The 18,473-nt window shown below is 41.2% G+C and overlaps 1 protein-coding gene across 9 annotated transcripts in view; it reads left to right on the top strand.

Moving 5' to 3' along the window:
- zbtb7c (zinc finger and BTB domain containing 7C) overlaps nucleotides 1–18,473 on the top strand; it is a 221,183-nt gene that overhangs the window by 195,589 nt on the left and 7,121 nt on the right. For 8 of the 9 annotated variants that reach the window (XM_072574739.1, XM_072574802.1, XM_072574812.1 and 5 more), the window contains one exon: nucleotides 9,664–10,993. In XM_072574739.1, coding sequence (XP_072430840.1) covers nucleotides 9,672–10,993 — 1,322 coding nt within the window. In that variant the 5' untranslated portion in view covers nucleotides 9,664–9,671. Of the gene's footprint in view, nucleotides 1–4,240; nucleotides 4,480–9,663; nucleotides 10,994–18,473 lie in introns of all 9 variants that reach the window. The other variant, XM_072574763.1, reaches the window with a different exon arrangement.

The following is an 18,473-nucleotide window of genomic DNA, read 5'->3' on the forward strand; positions in this document are numbered from 1 at the left end:
TACATCTGATATTGATCGTAAATTAGGCAGACCAATGGTAGATGAAATGTAATCCTAATAAGTGCAAAGTGATGCATTTTGGGAGGTCTAACAAAGAAAGGATATACACAATAAATGATAAGTTCCTTGCGAGTACTGAGGAACAAAGGGACTTTGGTGTACAAGTTCATCGATCCCTGAAGGTGTCAGCACAAGGTGGTGAAGAAGGCATGCGAGATGCTTGCCTTCATTAGTCAGGATATACAATATAGGAGCTGTTACAATTTTATAAAACATTGGTTAGGCCACAGATAGAATACTGTATACACTTATGTAGAGGATGTAATTGCAATGGTAAGGATGCAGAGGAGATTGACCAGGATGTTGCCTGGGATGAAAGGTCTCAGTTATGGGATGAAATTGGACAGGCTGGGTTTGTTCTCCTTGGAGGAGAGAAGGCTGAGGGAGGGGGGGGCGGAATCCCATTGAGGTATACAACATTATGAGAAGCATAGACGGTATATATTGTGAGAATATTTTCCACAATGGAAGACGTCTCTAAGAACCTGTTCCACCATTCAATAAATCATGGCTGAACATCCTACTTATCCTGTTCCTGCTTTCTTCCCATATCCTTGATCTTTTTAGTGCCTAGAACAATATTTAGCTCCTTCTTGAAAATATTCAATGTTTTGCCCTCAACTGCTTCCTGTAGCAGAAAATTCCATGAGTTCACTGCTCTCTAGATAAAGAAATTTCTCCTCGGTTCTAAACAGTCAAACCCAACATCCTTCGACTGTGACCCCTGGTTCTAGACTGTCTGATCATCTGGAATGCCCTTCCTGCCTTTACTCTGTCTAGTCCTGTTCAAATTTTATAAGGTTTTATGATATCTCTCCTCATTCTTTTCTAAATTTCAATGAATATAGCCCTAACCTTTCCAGTCTGTCTTCATATAGCTGTCTTGCCATTCCAGCAATCAATCTTGTCATCCCTAAGTCAGAAGGTTGTGGACTAAAGTTTCATTTCACGACATAAGCTTAAACCTGTGATCTTACAGTCAAATACAGCGTGAGGAAGTGCAGCATTTTTGGGGTATGAGCTGTTAAACTGTGATCAAATCTGCTCTCTCAGATGGATCTAAACCAGCCCGAGGATCTACTTTGATGAGGAGCAGGGAGATAATTCCCACAGACCAATAATTATTATTTAATCAACATTACAAAAGCATATTAACTTGTCATTACCCTGGTGTTACTTGTGACAGCGTGCTTATCACAAACGTTCTACTGCATTCTCTTCATTAATTTAGAAATGTAATCATTGTTAAACGTCATTATCTGTGAAATGCTGTGGGATATTTTATGTTCATTAAAGGTATTAAATAATTGCATCTTTTTACAATCTTTCTTATCAATTATTGTACTTCTAAGTTTAATGTCAAAGAACAGTACAGCACAAGGAACAGGCCCTCAGCACACCAAGACTGCGCCGGCACATGATGCCTTTTTAAACTAAAAACCTTTTTGCCTTTGAGCTGTCTGTATCCCTCTATTCCCTGTCTATTCATATAACTGATAAGATGCCTCTTAAAAGTTGCTATTGTATCTGCCTCCACCACCTCCTCTGGCAGTGCATTCCAGGCACTTACCACCGTATGTATATAAAACTTGCCTCTCACATCTCCTTTAAGCTTACCCTCTTTTACCTTAAACCCAAGTCACCTCGTGATTGACATTTTTACCCTGGGAAAAGACTTTGATTATCCATTCTATCCATGCCTCTCATAATTTTGTAAGTGTCTATCAGGTCGCCCCTCATCCTTTGAGGTTAAAGTAAAACCAAAGCCTGTTTGTCCAATCTCTCCTCATAACTAATACACTTCCGCCCCTCTGCCACCCCCTAAATCAGGGAATAAAGAACATAGAACAATACAGCACAGAACAGGCCCTTCGGCCCTCGATGTTGCGCCGACCAGTGAACTATTCTCAGCTCGTTCCGCCTACACTATCCCATCATCATCCATGTGCTTATCCAAGGATTGTTTAAATCTCCCTAATGTGGCTGAGTTAACTACGTTGGCAGGTAGGGCATTCCACACCCTTACCACTCTCTGAGTTAAGAACCTGCCTCTGACATTTGTATTAAATATATCACCCCTCAATTTGTAGTTATGCCCCCTCATACAAGCTGACGTCATCATCTTTGGAAAAAGACTTTCACTATCTACCCTGACTAATCCTCTGTTCATTTTGTATGTTTGTTATCAAATCCCCTCTTAGCCATTTTCTTTCCAATGAGAACAGATCCAAGTCTCTCAGCCTTTCCTCATAAGACCTTCCCTCCAGACCAGACAACATCCTGGTAAATCTCCTCTGCACCTTTTCCAATGCTTCCACATCCTTCCCGAAATATAGCGACCAGAACTGTACACAATATTCCAAGTGTGGCCACACTAGCATTTTGTACAGTTGCAGCATGACATTACGGCTCCCTAGGACCTTCTTCCGCTTAACAGATGCAATTTCTTAAGAGATGCAATTTCTGTGGTAAACCACAATTCCCTTACCTTATCATTTCTTCCCTGCCTGACAGGGACATACCTATCAAGGACACACAATATGTGTTCCTTAAACCAGCTCCACATTTCCATTGTCTGCATCCCCTGCATTTTGCTACCCCATTCTATGCCTCCTAAGGTTTGCCTAATCACATTACAATTGCCCTTCCACCATTGATAGGTACATGCCAAGGGGCAAGAGTTATCTTTTTCCATCGCTAAACTAAACATAACTGAATATGGTCACTCTCCAAAGTGCTCACCTACAACTAAATCAAACACCTGGCCTGGTTCATTACCAATGCACCAGATCCAGTGTGGCCTCCCCTCTTGTCGGCCCTTCGACGTACTGTGTCAGGAAATCCTCGTGTACACATTGGACAAAAACTGATCCATCCGATGAACCAGGGTTATAGCATTTCCAGTCAATGTTGGGGAAGTTAAAGTCCCCCCATAATGACCACCCTGTTCCTTTCACTCCTACCCAGAATAATTTTGCCAATCCTACTTCCACCTCCCTGGAACTCTGCAGAGGCCTATAAAAAACTCCAAGCAGTGTGACCTCTCCTCTCCTGTTTCTAACCTCAGCCCACACTACCTCAGTAGACGAGTCCTCGTCAAAAGTTCGCTCAGCCACCGTTATATTATCCTTGACTAACAAGGCCACACCTCCCCCCCCCTTTTACCACCTTGCCTGTTCTTAATGAAAGATCTAAACCCTGGAACCTGCAACATCCATTCCTCACCCTGCTCTATCCATGTCTCCGAAATGGCCACAAAATCAAAGTCCCAGGTACATATCCATGCTGCAAGCTCATCTACCTTATTTCAGATACTTCTGGCATTGAAGTAGACACATTTCAAACCAGCTTTTGTCTGCCAGCACATTCCTGTGACCCTGAAATCCTGTCCCTGTCCTCCCAACTCTCATCCTCCTGTGCACTGCAACTACACCTCCGGTTCCCATTCCCCCACTGAGCTAGTTTAAACCCACCCGAATAGCACCAACAAATTTCCCACCCAGGATATTAGAACCCCTCAAGTTCAAGTGAAGACCATCCTGTTTGTACAGATCCCACCTTCCCCAGAATGAGCCCCAATTATCCAAGTACCTGAAACCCTCCCTTCTGCACCATCCTTGCAGCCAAGTGTTCAGCTGATATCTCTCCCTATTCCTTGCCTTGCTATCACGTGGCATGGGTAACAAACCAGAAATAATAACTCTGTTTGTTCTAGCTCTCAGCTTCCACATTAGCTCCCTGAAATCCTGCCTTACATCCCTATCCCTCTTTCTACCTATGTCGTTGGTACCTGCGTGGACAACACTTGAGGCTGGTCACCCTCTCCCTTAAGGATCCCAAAGATACGATTCGAGACATCATGGACCCTGGTACCTGGGAGGCAACACACCAACCATGAGTCTCATTCATCCCAACAAATCTTCTATCTGACCCTCTAATTATTGAGTCCCCAATGACTAACACTCTCCTCCTTTCCCTCCTTCCTCTCTGTGCACAGGGACAAGCTCTGGGCCAAAGACCAGGGCCCCATTGCAAACCCCTGGTAAGTCATCCCCCTCAACAGTATCCAAAACGGGAAAGATATTTCTCAGGGGAACGACCACAGGGGATCCCTCCACTGACTTTTTTTCCCCTTCATGCCTAGGAGTAACGACTTCCATCTAACTCTTATCTGTCACAGCCTCTGCCTCCTGAATGATCTGAAGTTCATCCAGCTCCCACTCCAGTTCCCTAACACAGTTTTGGAGGAGCGACAGTTGGGTGCACTTCCTGCAGATATACTTGGATGGGACACGAATGGCATCCCTCACCTCAAACATCATGCAAGAGGAACATTGCTCTCCCTGCCATCCCTGCTAGTCCCCTTATCACAAAGTAAAAAAGAAGTGACGCCTACCTGATGTGTCACTTGTCTTTAAGGTTAGTGGAGATGGTAGGGTCTCGGGTTTGGAAAACACTGACTTATATAGCTGGACATAAATAAAAAGAAGTCCCTCCTTTCCCAGAAACCTCTGCTTTCTGATTTCAAATATGTAATCTTAAATCATTGAATATCCTAATAAACCGTTTCTGGACCCTCTCCAAAGTCTCCACCTTACACAGAATCACACAGTGTGGAAACAGGCCCTTCAGCCCAACAAGTCCACACCAACTCTGTGAAGAGTATCCCATCCAGACCCATTTCCGTATGTTTACCTCAAACTAATGCACCTAACCTACACATCTCTGAACACTATGGGCAATTTAACATGGCCAATTAACATAACCTGCACATCTTTGGATTATGAGAGGAAACAGGAGCACCTAGAGGAAACCCACAGAAACAACGGGAGAATGTGCAAACTCCACACAGACAGTCGCCCAAGCTGGAATTGAACCCAAGTCCCTGGCACTTTGAGGCAGCAGTGCTAACCACTGAGCTGCCACCTTCTGGTAATATGGGAACTGGAACTGTACACAGTATTCCAAATATAGCCCAACTAAAGTCTATACAGCTGCAAAACATTCTTGCCAAGTTTTATACTGTATGCGCTGACCGATGAAAGCAAGCATGCCATATGCCTTCTTGACCACCTTATTCACTTGCGGACTACACTTACGAACTGTGGACCTGTATGTTGATCTGTAGTTCCCTCATGCATTAAATCTCCCAAAATGTGTTATCACACATTTGTTTGGATTAAACTCCATCTACCATTTCTTCCCCCAAGTCTCTAGCCTATCTATGTCCTGTTGTATCCTCTGGCAATCTTCCTCACTATCTACACATGCCCCATTCTTTGTGCTGTCCACAAGCTTGCTAATGAGGCCACCTACATTTTCCTCCAAATCATTTATATATATTACAGACAACAGAGGTCCCAGCACTGATCCCTGTGGAGCACTATTGGTTACAGATCTCCAATCTGAAAAACACCATTCCATGCTGCTCACTGCCTTCCATGGCTAAGCTAGTTCTGTATCCATCTTACCAGCTCACCATGAGACTTCACAGTTTGTATCAGCCTGCCATGAGGGACGTTCTTGAAGGCCTTGCTAAATTCTACAGAAGTTCTTGCTAAACCTTACATCTATTACTTTGTCCTCATTGATCACTTTTGTCGCTTCCTCAAAAAAATCCTTAAAAGTCTTTCTTGCACACAGCCCATCGCTAATAATACATATTTTTCCAAAAGTAAGAAAATGCTATTCTTCGAATAATTTTTCTACTATTGACGTAAAGCTCACTGAACTGTAATTTCCTGATTTATCTCTTGTTGCCCTTCTTAAACAAAGTTATACTTTGGCTGTTCGCCAGTCCTCTGAGACCCTTTGTGGGTGGCACGGTGGCACAGTGGTTAGCACTGCTGCCTCACAGCGCCAGAGACCTGGGTTCAATTCCCGCCTCAGGCGACTCTCTGTGTGGAGTTTGCACATTCTCCCCGTGTCTGCATGGGTTTCCTCCGGGTGCTCCGGTTTCCTCCCACACTCCAAAGGTGTGCAGGTCAGGTGAATTGGCCATGCTAAATTGCCCGTAGTGTTAGATAAGGGGTAGATGTAGGGGTATGGGTGGGTTGTGCTTCGGCGGGGCGGTGTGGACTTGTTGGGCCGAAGGGCCTGTTTCCACACTGTAAGTAATCTAATCTAAAACCTCAACATACCTGCCTCGATACTCACCATGTTCTTCTCCTTTGTGAATGCCAATGCAAAGTATTTGATAAGGACCTCAACCACTTCCTCTGGCTCCATGAGTAAGTTCTCTCCTTTGTCCTTGAGTAAACCTACCCTCTCCCTAGCTACCCTCTTGTTTCTCATATACATTAAAATGCCTTGGGATTTTCCTTAATTGTGATTGCCAAAAACATTTCCTGAACCCTTTTAGCCCTCTTAATTTCTTGAGTTTTTTTCCTGCTATCTTTGCATTCTTTGAGGGCTCCATCTGTCTTAGTTTCCAAAACCTTACATATGCTTCCTTTTTGATGAAGTTCTCAATTTCTCTTGTTAACGAAGGTTCCTGAATCCTGTCATCAAAGTAATTGATTTCACTGGGAATTGAAGCCAGGAGCTTTTGCACTTAAAGCAGATGTGATAACCACTACACCATGCAACCACTCATGTTTTCTGCAAGTTTGAAATTTTGCACTTTATGACCAAATCAAGATCATTAATATCTAAGATAGCCCTGGTATTAATATTGACCCCTGGATCCACCACAGTATACCTGTGACAAAATACTCACCATTTCTCTCTGCTCTCTATGCTTAACTAATCTACTGGAATTCTGTGAAGACATTATGAGCATGGTGGACAACAGGGACCCAGTAGATGTAGTGTTTCTAGATTTCCAAAAGGCATTCAACAAGGTGCCACAAAAAAGGCTGCTGCACAAAATAAAGATGCAAGGTGTTACAGGCAATGTATATTAACATGGATAGAGGATTGTTTAACTAATAAGAAGCAAAGAGTGGGGATAAATGAGTGCTATTCTGGTTAGCAATCAGTGACTAGTGGTATGCCTCAGGGATCAGTATTGGGACTACAATTATTCACAATTTACATTGACGATTTGATATTGGGGACCAATTATAGTGTGTCAAAGTTTGCAGTTAACACTGAGTGGTAGAGCAAAGTGTGCAGAGGACTGTGAAACTTTGCAAAAGGACATAGATAGTTTAAGTGAGTGGGCAAAGGTCTGACAGATGGAGTACAATGTTAATAAATAGGAAGTCATCTGATTTGGTAGGAATGACAGTATAAAGGACTATTATTTGAATGGTAAAACGTTGCAGTGTGCTGCTGTGCAGTGGGACCTAGGTGTCCTCGTGCATGAATCACAGAACTTTGGTCTGCAGGTACAACAGGTAATTAAGAAGGCAAATGGAATTTTGTCCTTCATTGCTAAAAGGATTGAGTTTAAAAGCAGGGTGGTTATGTTGCTGCTGCACAGGGTGCTAGTGAGGCCACACCTAGAGTACTGCATGCAGTTTTGGTCTCATTACTTGAGAAAGGATGTACTGGCACTGGAGGGGGTGCAGAGGAAGTTCACTAGGTTGATTCCGGAGTTGAGAGTGTTGGCTTATGAGGAGAGACTGAGTAAACTGGGATCATGTTTGTTGGAATTCAGAAGAATGAAGGGCAATGTTATAGAAACATATAAAACTATGAAAGGAGTAGATAAGATAGAAGTAGAGAGGATGTAGACAGGCTGCCTACTTGCGGAACGTTTTAGAGAACACCTCTGGACACCCGGACCAACCAACCCAACCACCCCGTAGCTCAATACTTCAACTCCCCCTCCCACTCCACCAAGGACATGCAGGTCCTTGGACTCCTCCATCGCCAGACCATAGCAACATGAAGGTTGGAGGAAGAGCACCTCATCTTCCGCCTAGGAACCCTCCAACCACAAAGGATGAACTCCGATTTCTCCAGTTTCCTCATTTCCCCTCCCCCACCTTGTCTCAGTCAAATCCCTCGAACTCAGCACCGCCTTCCTAACCTGCAATCTTCTTCCTGACCTCTCTGCCCACACCCCACTCCGGCCTATCACCCTCACCTTGACCTCCTTCCACCTATCGCATTTCCAACGCCCCTCCCCCAAGTCCCTCCTCCCTACCTTTTATCTTAGCCTGCTGGACACACTTTCCTTATTCCTGAAGAAGGGCTTATGCCCAAAACGTCGATTCTCCTGTTCCTTGGATGCTGCCTGACCTGCTGCGCTTTTCCAGCAACACATTTTCAGCTCAGGATGTTCCCATTGACAGGCGAAGCTAAGAGAAGACGGCATAACCTCAAAATTAGGGGCATAACCTCAAAATTTCAGACCAAATTGAGGAAGAACTTCTTTACCCAGATGGTTGTGAATCTATGGAATTCGTTGCCCAGTGAAGTAGTTGAGGCTTCCTTAGTAAATGCTTTTAAAACTAAGATAGAACATTTTTTGAACAGTAAAGGAATTAAGGGTTATAATGAGAGTGTGGGTAAATGAATCTGAAGCCACGAAAAGATCAGCCATGATGGCCTACTCCTGCTCCTAGTTCCTATGTTCTTTCCACCACCTAGTTAATTCCACAACTAGGATCAAATTTTTGCAGATGCTGGAATCTGTTCTGAATACAAAAAATGCTGGAGATTAGTAGGTCAAACAGTATCCATGGAGAGAAAGCAAGCAAACATTTCGAGACTAGATGATTCTTCATGGATGCTGCCTGACCTGCTGTGATCTCCAGCATTTTTTGCTTTCAGTAATTTCATATCCTTGCTGTCTTTTAATCTGATATGCTCCAGTTTTGTAAACAAATCTATAATGAGGCACTTTATCAAGCATGGTTTTCTGATGGGAACTAATATTGTGATTGTTGAAAGGTTGCTCCATTTTTGCAAGACATCCTGGCATCCTGATCCTGTTTACACTCCCTGTTCATACATATTCACCATGAATGTTTTATTCTTGGAAAGCGAAGGCATCCTCAGAACTATAGTTCCTAAGGCTTGTGTCATATTTGGGTGTGATCAAAGAATCATGCAGTATAGAAGAAGTCCTTTGGAGGTCATGTCTGTATCGTCAAAGGATGCACTAAATCTATATTAGTCCCACCTTCCAGCATTAGGCCCTCAATTTGAATATTATGACATTTCAAGTGCTCATCCGTGTACCTTTTCAAGGTATTAAATACCTTCCCAGGCAGACCGCACCAACCTTTGGATGAAAAGCTTTTTCTTCAAATCCTCTTTAAACCTCCTAACTTTCACCTTAAATGTTGTCCCTTTGTTATTGACATTTTGACTAAAGGGTAACAGCTGCTTTCTAGTCACCCTGTCCATGCCCCTCATAATCTTCCACAAATTATACTAATTGTAGAGCTGTTATAGTCAATAACTACATTATTATTGTATCACATAATTACTAGTGTAGTAGAAAGCAAAATTGGATGGAAGTTTGACTTTTTCAGGTGGATATTCCTATGTTCTCATGAGGTGTAATCTTTGAGTATGCTTTTTCCAACAAAGTGATCCAGGGTACAGGTTGTCGTGACATGCGAGTGCATGTAAGTGTGTTTTGTTCGGTGTCTGATTTTTTTAATATTAATCACTAATGAATTGTTTTTCATTCTTATTCAACAGACATAAAGATGGCCAGTACAACTGATGGTCTCATTGGGATCCCATTTCCAGACCATAGCAATGAACTCCTTTGTAGTTTGAATGAACAGAGACGAGATGGTCTTCTCTGTGACCTTATCCTGGTAGTAAAGGATCAGGAATACAAGACCCACAGGTCAATTCTTGCAGCATTTAGCAAGTATTTCAAGACTCTGTTCACCACAGACACCCTTGAAGAGCAACATAATGTTTATCAGATTGATTTTGTGACACCTGAGGCACTTTCTGCAATATTGGAGTTTGCTTACACATCAACTCTCACTATTAGCAGCTCAAATGTAAAGGATGTTTTAAGTGCAGCACAGCTGCTGGAGATCCAGTGTCTTATCCAAGTATGTGTCGATATCATGGAATCAAGTGATAGGGTAAGTGTTGACAGAACAGGTCCAGGAAAACAATCTATCCAAAATCCTCAAGAAGATCTGCTCAAGGAAAATTACACAGAATCCCCCCAACGAGGTTTTGATGAATTCCCTGAACAAGAACTTCAAGAATCCCATGAGAAGCATTGCAATGGATTCCTTGAACAAGGTCACAAAGAGAATCCCCAGCAAGATCTCAAGGAATCTCCCCAACAAGATCTTGAAGAAACCCTTCAAGAGCATGTCAATGAATCAGAGGAAAATTTCCAAGAAGGTGACCATTGGAATAAGGAGTATGATTTTCAGACCAACAAGCTTATAGAAAAGCAATGCACAGAGCTGCCTTGTGAATTCTTAAGTCAATTTACAGTTAATGATCCAGGCCGATGCTTGGGACCTGTTCGTGATTTCTCCTTAGAGTCTCTGTTAAAAGGAGGACTATGTCCTAGAGGAGATTTGCTTAATGGAAGAACTAGTGTGTCTCCACTCAGACCAGGATTCTTTCCTCCCCTCTGGAATGGAGGTTATAGCAGATTTCCCCAGCTTGTACAACACCAAGATGTGGACCAATTACCTCTTAACCTGGTAGTAAAGAAGGAAAAGATCAAGGAGGAGGCCAAGGAGGATCTGCCTTCAACCACAAGTCTTTGTGACTTTTTTAAAGGTATTATGCTGGAAAATAGCCATAATAACCTTGGAACATTAAAGGACTTTAATTCCTATCTAAATATATTAGGTCCGTCCTATTTGGCAGCAGTGTATCCAACTTGGCCTTTGGAATATGAGAAAAAGATGAGACCCAAGGCATCTCAGCAGTGTCCTATCTGCAATAAAGTGATCCAGGGAGCAGGGAAGTTGCCACGACATATGCGAACACATACAGGGGAGAAACCATACATGTGCAGTATATGTGAAGTTCGTTTCACAAGGTTAGAAGCAGTTAATTTTTATAATTTTATATTCCCTGTTTTGGTAAATGATTATGCAGTAATCTTGATAGATCAGCACTGAGTCAGCATTCAGCACCATATTTCATCTTTTGTGGGATTATCATAGTGTCTTATAGAGTCTACATCAAGGTTAAATGTGATTTAGTTGTAGCTTAATTTTCTTTATGATGTGGTTCAGGCTTATATATAACATTCTGTGAATGTAATCTGACATATTCCTTTAATGTTAATACAGGCAAACTTATTGCTGATATTGCAATTCATGTTTTCCCTGCAGGCAAAATACACTGCTGCCTTGACTACCTCGCCAAGCTGTTTTGAGATCTGACAACGTTTCCCGTCTGTAGTGTGTTGTGTAGAGTTCACACCCAGGATCCTGACCACAGACATTAGAAAAACTCATTTCAATAATTTCTTCACTCAGCAATGTGACCAAATTCTTCTATTTATCCAATCAACTATTCATCCCAAGTTGCTTCATTCAGATGATCCGATAATTTTTGTAGCACTAATTTTTGATTGTTTTATTTACTTACTTAATCCACATTAATGAACTAGTTTAAGCACAACAAATGTAGACAATAATTAAACAGTCTAGAGCAAAGTCAAGAATAGATCGGGGAAATGTGAAGTTGGAAAGAAGAACAATAGAACTATTATTTAAATGGAGAAAAACTGCAGCAAGCTGCAATAATGGGACTTGGGAGTACTTATGCACGAAACAGAGAAAACCAGCATTCAAGTGCATCAGGTAGTCAGGAAGGCTAATGGAATTTTGGCCCTTTGCTCAAGGAGATTGGAGTACAAGAGTAGGGAAGTCTTGCTGCAACTGTACAAGGTGCTGGTGAGACCAGATCTGGAGTACTGAGAGCAGTTTTGGTCCCCTTATTTAGAAAAGATATCATTTAGCTGCAGACAGTTAATAAAAAAAGATGATTCCCCTATATGGAGGGATTCTTGTATAAGCAAAGGCTAAGCAGTTTGGGATTCTACTCACTGGAATTTAGAAAAACGAGAGGTGATCTCATTGAAATATACAAGATTATTAAGGGGATGGCAGGGTAAATGTTGCAAGGATGTTTCCCCACTTGGGAGAATCTAGGACCAGAGGACATAGTCTCAGAATAAATTTAAAACTGAGATGAGAAGGTTGAGAGTCTTTGGAACTCCTTTCCACAGAGAGCAGTGGGTACAAAGTTATAGAGTAATAGAGATGCATAGCACGGAAACAGACCCATTAGTCAAGCTCGTCCATGCTGACCAGATATCCCAACCTAATCTAGTCCTGCTTGCCAGCACCCGGCCCATATCCCTCCAATCCCTTTCTATTCATATATCCATCCAGATGCCTTTTAAATGTTACAATTGTACCAGCCTCCACCACTTCCTCTGCCAGCTCATTTCATACACGTAATACCCTCTGCATGAAAAAGTTGTCCCTTAGGTCTCTATCTTTCCCCTCTCACCCTAAACCTATACCCTCTAGTTCTGGACTCCCCCACCCCAGTGAAAAGACTTTGTCCATTTATCCTATTCACGCCCCTCATGATTTTATAAGGTCGCCACTCAGTCTCCGACGCTCCAGGGAAAACAGCCCCAGCCTATTCAACCTCTCCCTATAGCTCAAATCCTCCAACCCTGGCAACATCCTTGTACACCTTTTCTGAACCCTTTCAAGTTTCAAAACATCCTTCCGATAGGAAGGAGACCAGAATTGCACGCAATATTCCAAAAGTGGCCTAACCAATGTCCTGCACAGCAGCAACATGACTTCCCAACTCCTGTACTCAATAATCTGACCAATAAAGGAAAGCATACCAAATGTCACCATCACTATCCTATCTACCTGCGACTGTACTTTCAAGGAGCTATTAGCGTGCACTCTGTTCAGCAACATTTTCTAGGACCTACCATTAAGTGTACAAGTCCTGCTAAGATTTGCTTTCCCAAAATGCAGCACCTCTCATTTCTCTAAATTAAACTCCATCTGCCACTCCTCAGCCCATTGGCCCATCTGGTCAAGATCCCGTTGTAATCTGAGGTAACCTTCTTCGCTGTCCATGGCACCTCCAATTTTGGTGTCATCTGCAAACTTACTAACAAGTCCTTGTGTATATTTATGGCTGAGATGGATTCTTGATCAGTCAGGGAATCAAGGATTTCAGGGAAAGGGCAGGAAAGTGGACATGAGGAATTTCTGATTAGCCACCATCATATTGAATGGTGGAGTAGGTTTGAGGGGCTGAATGACTTACTCAGGTTCTTATTTCTATTGATCTTTTCATCTACACCATTTAATATTTTTCAATTGCTCCATTGCCAGTCAAAACATAAAGCTAATCATATAATCACATGCATATCTGTATATCAAAGGTCACTTGAATATGATTTTAAAATTACTTTTATAACTGTAGTCATTTCAATAACAATAATTTATATTCATATACGACTTCTAATATAATGAAATGACCCAATGCACTTCACAAAGGCATTATGCACCAAATCATGACAGCAAACCACATAATTAATTACATTATAAACAATTCAAATAAAATTTACTGAACTGATTATTGGCACTGAAGCGTTATCATAGGAGGGAAACTAGGACAGGTTTTGCCTGTATCTATTGAATTTGAGAAGATCAAGAGATGATCTTCCTGAAACACATTAGATCTTGAAGTGACCTGAGGGGATTGCTAATGAAAGGATGTTTTCCTTTGTGAGACAGACTAGAACTCAAGAACACAGTTTAAAAATAAGGGGACCTCCCACTTAAGATGGAGGTGAGAAGAATCCTTTTCTCTTGAGGGTCGTGAGTCTGTGGAACTCTGACCAGAGATAAGTCCTTTTTTTAAGTTGGAGATAAGTGGTTAAGAACCTGTCCAGGGCGTCACTGGGTATCTGAGGTCATCAGGACAGTGGAGTTGAGGCCACAGTTGGATCAGCCATAATTTAGTTGAATGATGGATCAGGCTTGAGGGACTGAATGGCTGTGCGTTATTACCATAATGAGGAATGATATTTTCTTCACATTCAAACTCTTCAATCGTTAATGGGAAATTTGAAGGATTTTAACTTGTTTCAGTTAGTATTTTAAGTTTCTTAACAAACATAAATTTCTGTATATCTTTATAAATAACATTAAACAAAAAAACTAAAGTATGATCTGAAGAAAGGTCACTGAACCATAAACATTAATTCTATTTTCTCTCCACACATGCTGCCAGACTTGCTATTTTTTTCCAGCAACTTCTGATTTTGTTTTTGAAAGAACATAATCTCATCTTCCGTTTGGGAACCCTGCAGCCTTCTGGATTTGATATCAAGTTCAATAATCTTATGACCTGAGCACCTTCTCCCATGTTCTTAGCCAAACCTCTACATACCTGCCTTGTCATACACATGGGCAGCTGCCACAATCATTCCATTGTCAGCCACGAACAATCCCTATTTGCAGCTATTCATTCTCCCATGCTGACTTTTACCTACTACTTTGCCCAACTGTTTTTCTCTCTGTCTAGGCACCATCGCCATGTATTGTTTATTCCTGCCCTCACTTGCCACCTATCTCTAGCAACATATACCAACCTTTTCCTAGCTACAATCAGTTCTGAAGAAGTGTTATTGGACCCAAAACTCTGCTTTCACTCCACAAATGCTGCCAGACCTGCTGAGTTTTTCAGCAATTTCTGATTTTTTAAAAATAAATAACATTTTCTAAATTCAATTTTTTAAAATTAAATTTATTGAATTATTTCATATCATTGTTTGTGAACATTTGCCTGGGAAGACAATAGGGCATCTTTAAGACAACTTACAAGTTGCATAATTTTGATTTGTTAAAATCAAATCTCTAAAGTTTGAAAATCTGTTCCTTGCATTTAAAATATGCATGGCTGGCAGTAAATTTTGGTCCATTGCATCCAAGATCTAAGATCATAATCAGTTATTCAAGTAATATAACAAAAGGTCTGTTGTGGTCAATTGAAGTTGAGCTGAATTTAGAAAATATTTATTTTTTAAATTGCCATTTTGTTTTGTTACTGTTGAAAGGTGCTTCAGTTTGTATTCAATAATTTACTTTTGTTATCCGTATTGAATTATTATCATTCATTGTGCCATTTACTGTTTGTGAGTGGGTGACACACATGACTATACTCAGATTAAAAGGATTGAGGAAATGTAAATAGATGCTATTGTGTATTACTATGAAACAAAATGCTCAGTTAAATGCATTGAAGCAACTGTGTGGGAATGCTGGAGAAAGTTTTCCATCAACTTGCAGAACTGTTGTTCTTTTATCTAAGTATGCAGTACCATTGACATATTTCTGGCCCTCAAGCCTGCTCCACCATTCAATAAGATCATGGCTAATCTTTCTGTGAACACAGTTCCACTTATCCACGCTCTCACCGTATCCCTTTATTCATTTATTGTTCAGAAAAGGTCTATCTTAGCTTTATAAACATTTACTGAACTAGCATCAACTGCTTCACTGGGCAAGGAATTCCATAGCTTTACAACGCTCTGGGTGAAGGACTTCCTTCTCAATTCAGTCCTAAATCTGCTTCTTCTAATCTTTGAGGTTATGCCCTCGTGTCCTAGTTCACTTGCCTCTCTACTTCCATCTTATCTACTCCTTTCATAGTTTTATATGCTTCTATAAGATCCCCCTCAATCTTCTGAATTCCAATTAAGGTAATCCCAGTCTACTCAGTCTCTCCTTATAAGCCAACCTCCTCAACTCCGGAATCAACCTAGTGAATCTCCTCTGCACCCCCTCCAGTGCCAGTACATCCTTTCTCAAGTAAAGAAACCAAAACTCCATGCAGTACTCTAGGTCTGGCCTAACCAGCACCCTGCAACATAACTTCCCTGCTTTTAAACTCAATCCCTTTACCTTCAGCAATGAAGGACGAAATTCCATTTGTCTTCCTAATTACTTGTTGTATCTGTAGACCAACCTTCTGTAATTCATGCACAAGGTCACCCAGGTCCCTCTGCTCGGCAGCATGCTGCAACTTTTTTTACCATTCAAGGAATAATCCTTTTTACTGTTACTTCTACCGAAATGGATGACTTCACATTTATTAACATTGTATTCCATCTGCCAGACTTTTGCCCACTCACTTAAAGTAAGTTCCTCTGCAAAGTTTAACAGTCCTCTGCACACTTTGCTCTGCCATTCATCTTAATGCCAGCTGCAAACTTTGACACACTATACGTGGTCCCTGTGCAGAACCCTCATGCAGCACTCTGCAATCTCTCACAGTACAGATATAATGCTACTTTTCATTCTTTCTGCCAAAATGGACAATTGCCCGATTTCCTTTTTTATGCTCGATTTGTTGGATCTTTGCCCACTCACTCAGTCTAACTATATATTTTTGTAGCTTCCTTATCTGCTCTTCACAATATATTTTTCTTTGCGTCATCAGCAAATTTTGCAACCATACCTTCATCCCTTCATTGAAATCATTTGTTTAAATTGTAAGCAGTTGAAGTTCTATCACTGACCCCTGTGGCACACCACTTCATACATCTTGCCAACATGATAAAGACCGATTTATGCTTACATTTTGCTTTCTGTTAGCAGGCCAATTTTCTATCCATGCCAATATGCTATTCTCTACATCGTGAACTTTTATTTCCTGCAAAGTCTTTGTGGCAGTTTATCAAATACCTTCTGGACATTTAAAAATAGTACATCCACCAGTTCCCCTTGATTCAAAGCACGTTACTTCTTCAAAGAACTCCAATAAAGAACATAACCTTTCTTCCACAAAACTATATTGACTCTGCCTGATTACCTTGAACTTATCTAAGTACCCTGCTGTAACTTCTTTAATAACAGCTTCTAACATTTTCCCTGCAACAGATGTCAGTTACAGTACAAGAAACTGGCCTATAGTTTCTTGCTTTCCATTTCTCCCTTTTTTTTGAGTAAAACGGTTTCAAATAACAGTCTTTCAATCTAATGGGACTGTCCTCGAATCTAGGGAGCTTTGGAAAATTGAACTGTCTCACTGGCCGTAACTTTTAAGGCCCAAGGGTGAAGACCCAGGCACATGCCAGGCTGCAGTTTCAACACTTCACTCAATATCACTTCTCTGGTGATTAATGTTAAAAATCACACAACACCAGGTTATAGTCCAACAGGTTTAATTGGAAGCACACTAGCTTTCTGAGCAAAGCTCCTTCATCAGGTGATAGTGGAGCGTCGCTCCGAAAGCTAGTGTGCTTCCAATTAAACCTGTTGGACTATAACCTGGTGTTGTGTGATTTTTAACTTTGTACACGCCAGTCCAACACCATCATCTCCAAATCATGACTACTGGTGATTAATGAACTCTTCATCTTGGCTGCCTTTGCCTATCTGACTTTTCCAAATGTAGATTAAAATCTCCCATAATTATCACCATGCCTTTCTGACAACATTTTTTTTGTGTGCATCATACAGATGTCTTGCCTTTATTATTTCTCATCGCTACCCAAACCATTTCCATATCTTGGTTTTATGAACTAAAGCTGTTGTGCTAATACCACCATTAACTAACAGAGCCTTCTTTCCCTTAGTTCTTGTCCTTCCTAAGTGTCCTGTGCTCTTCACTATTTAGGTACCAAGCCATGTCATCTTGCAGTAGTGTCTCTGTAATGGCTACCAAATCTTACATGTTTATTTTTATTTGCGCTCTCAGCTTATCTATTTGTTTTTGAATGCTATGTGCATTCAGGTATGAAGTTTTCACTTTTGTCCTTTTGTTCTTGTTGTGATCTCTAGATTTTTCTATTGATTTATTCTTAAATGTACTCCCTACTCTTCTACAACAGGCTGTTCATCATTTCTTATCTTAATACTTTCGATTTTGCCTTCTCTCTAGTCTTAGATTTACCAAATTTTCCCAGATTTAATTCCCAATCTCACTATTTAGTTTAAAATTGTCTCTATTTCCTTAATGATGCAGCTCACAGGACTATTGGATCCCACAGGGTTCAGGTGGAGATTGTCCCAATGATATAGTTCATACTTGCCCCATTACCGAAACCAATGCCCCACAAACCAGAACCCATTTCTCCAATACCAGTCTTTGAGTCATTTCTCTAATTTGATTTTCCTTATACCAAGGTAATAATCCAGAGACCTTTGAAATTTGCTTCTTAATGTGATGCTTCCTCCTCCTCACACTGTGCGGAAACATTGAAAGGAGCAGGAGAAGGCCAATACAGTTCTTTAAATCTGCTCCACCATTAAATATGATCATGGCTGATCTCAAAGCCATATTCCTGCTTTTTCCTCTTCTACCCCTTGATACCTTTAACATCTAAAAATTTATCAATACCCTTCCTGATTATACGCAGTTACCGGCCTGCAAAGTCTTCTGAGATAGTGAATTCCAGAGGTTGACCACCCTCTCAGTGAAGAAATGTTTCCTCATCTCGGACCGAAATAGTCTACTCT

The sequence above is a fragment of the Chiloscyllium punctatum genome, chromosome 1, assembly GCF_047496795.1.
Source record: "Chiloscyllium punctatum isolate Juve2018m chromosome 1, sChiPun1.3, whole genome shotgun sequence".
NCBI lineage: Eukaryota > Metazoa > Chordata > Chondrichthyes > Orectolobiformes > Hemiscylliidae > Chiloscyllium > Chiloscyllium punctatum.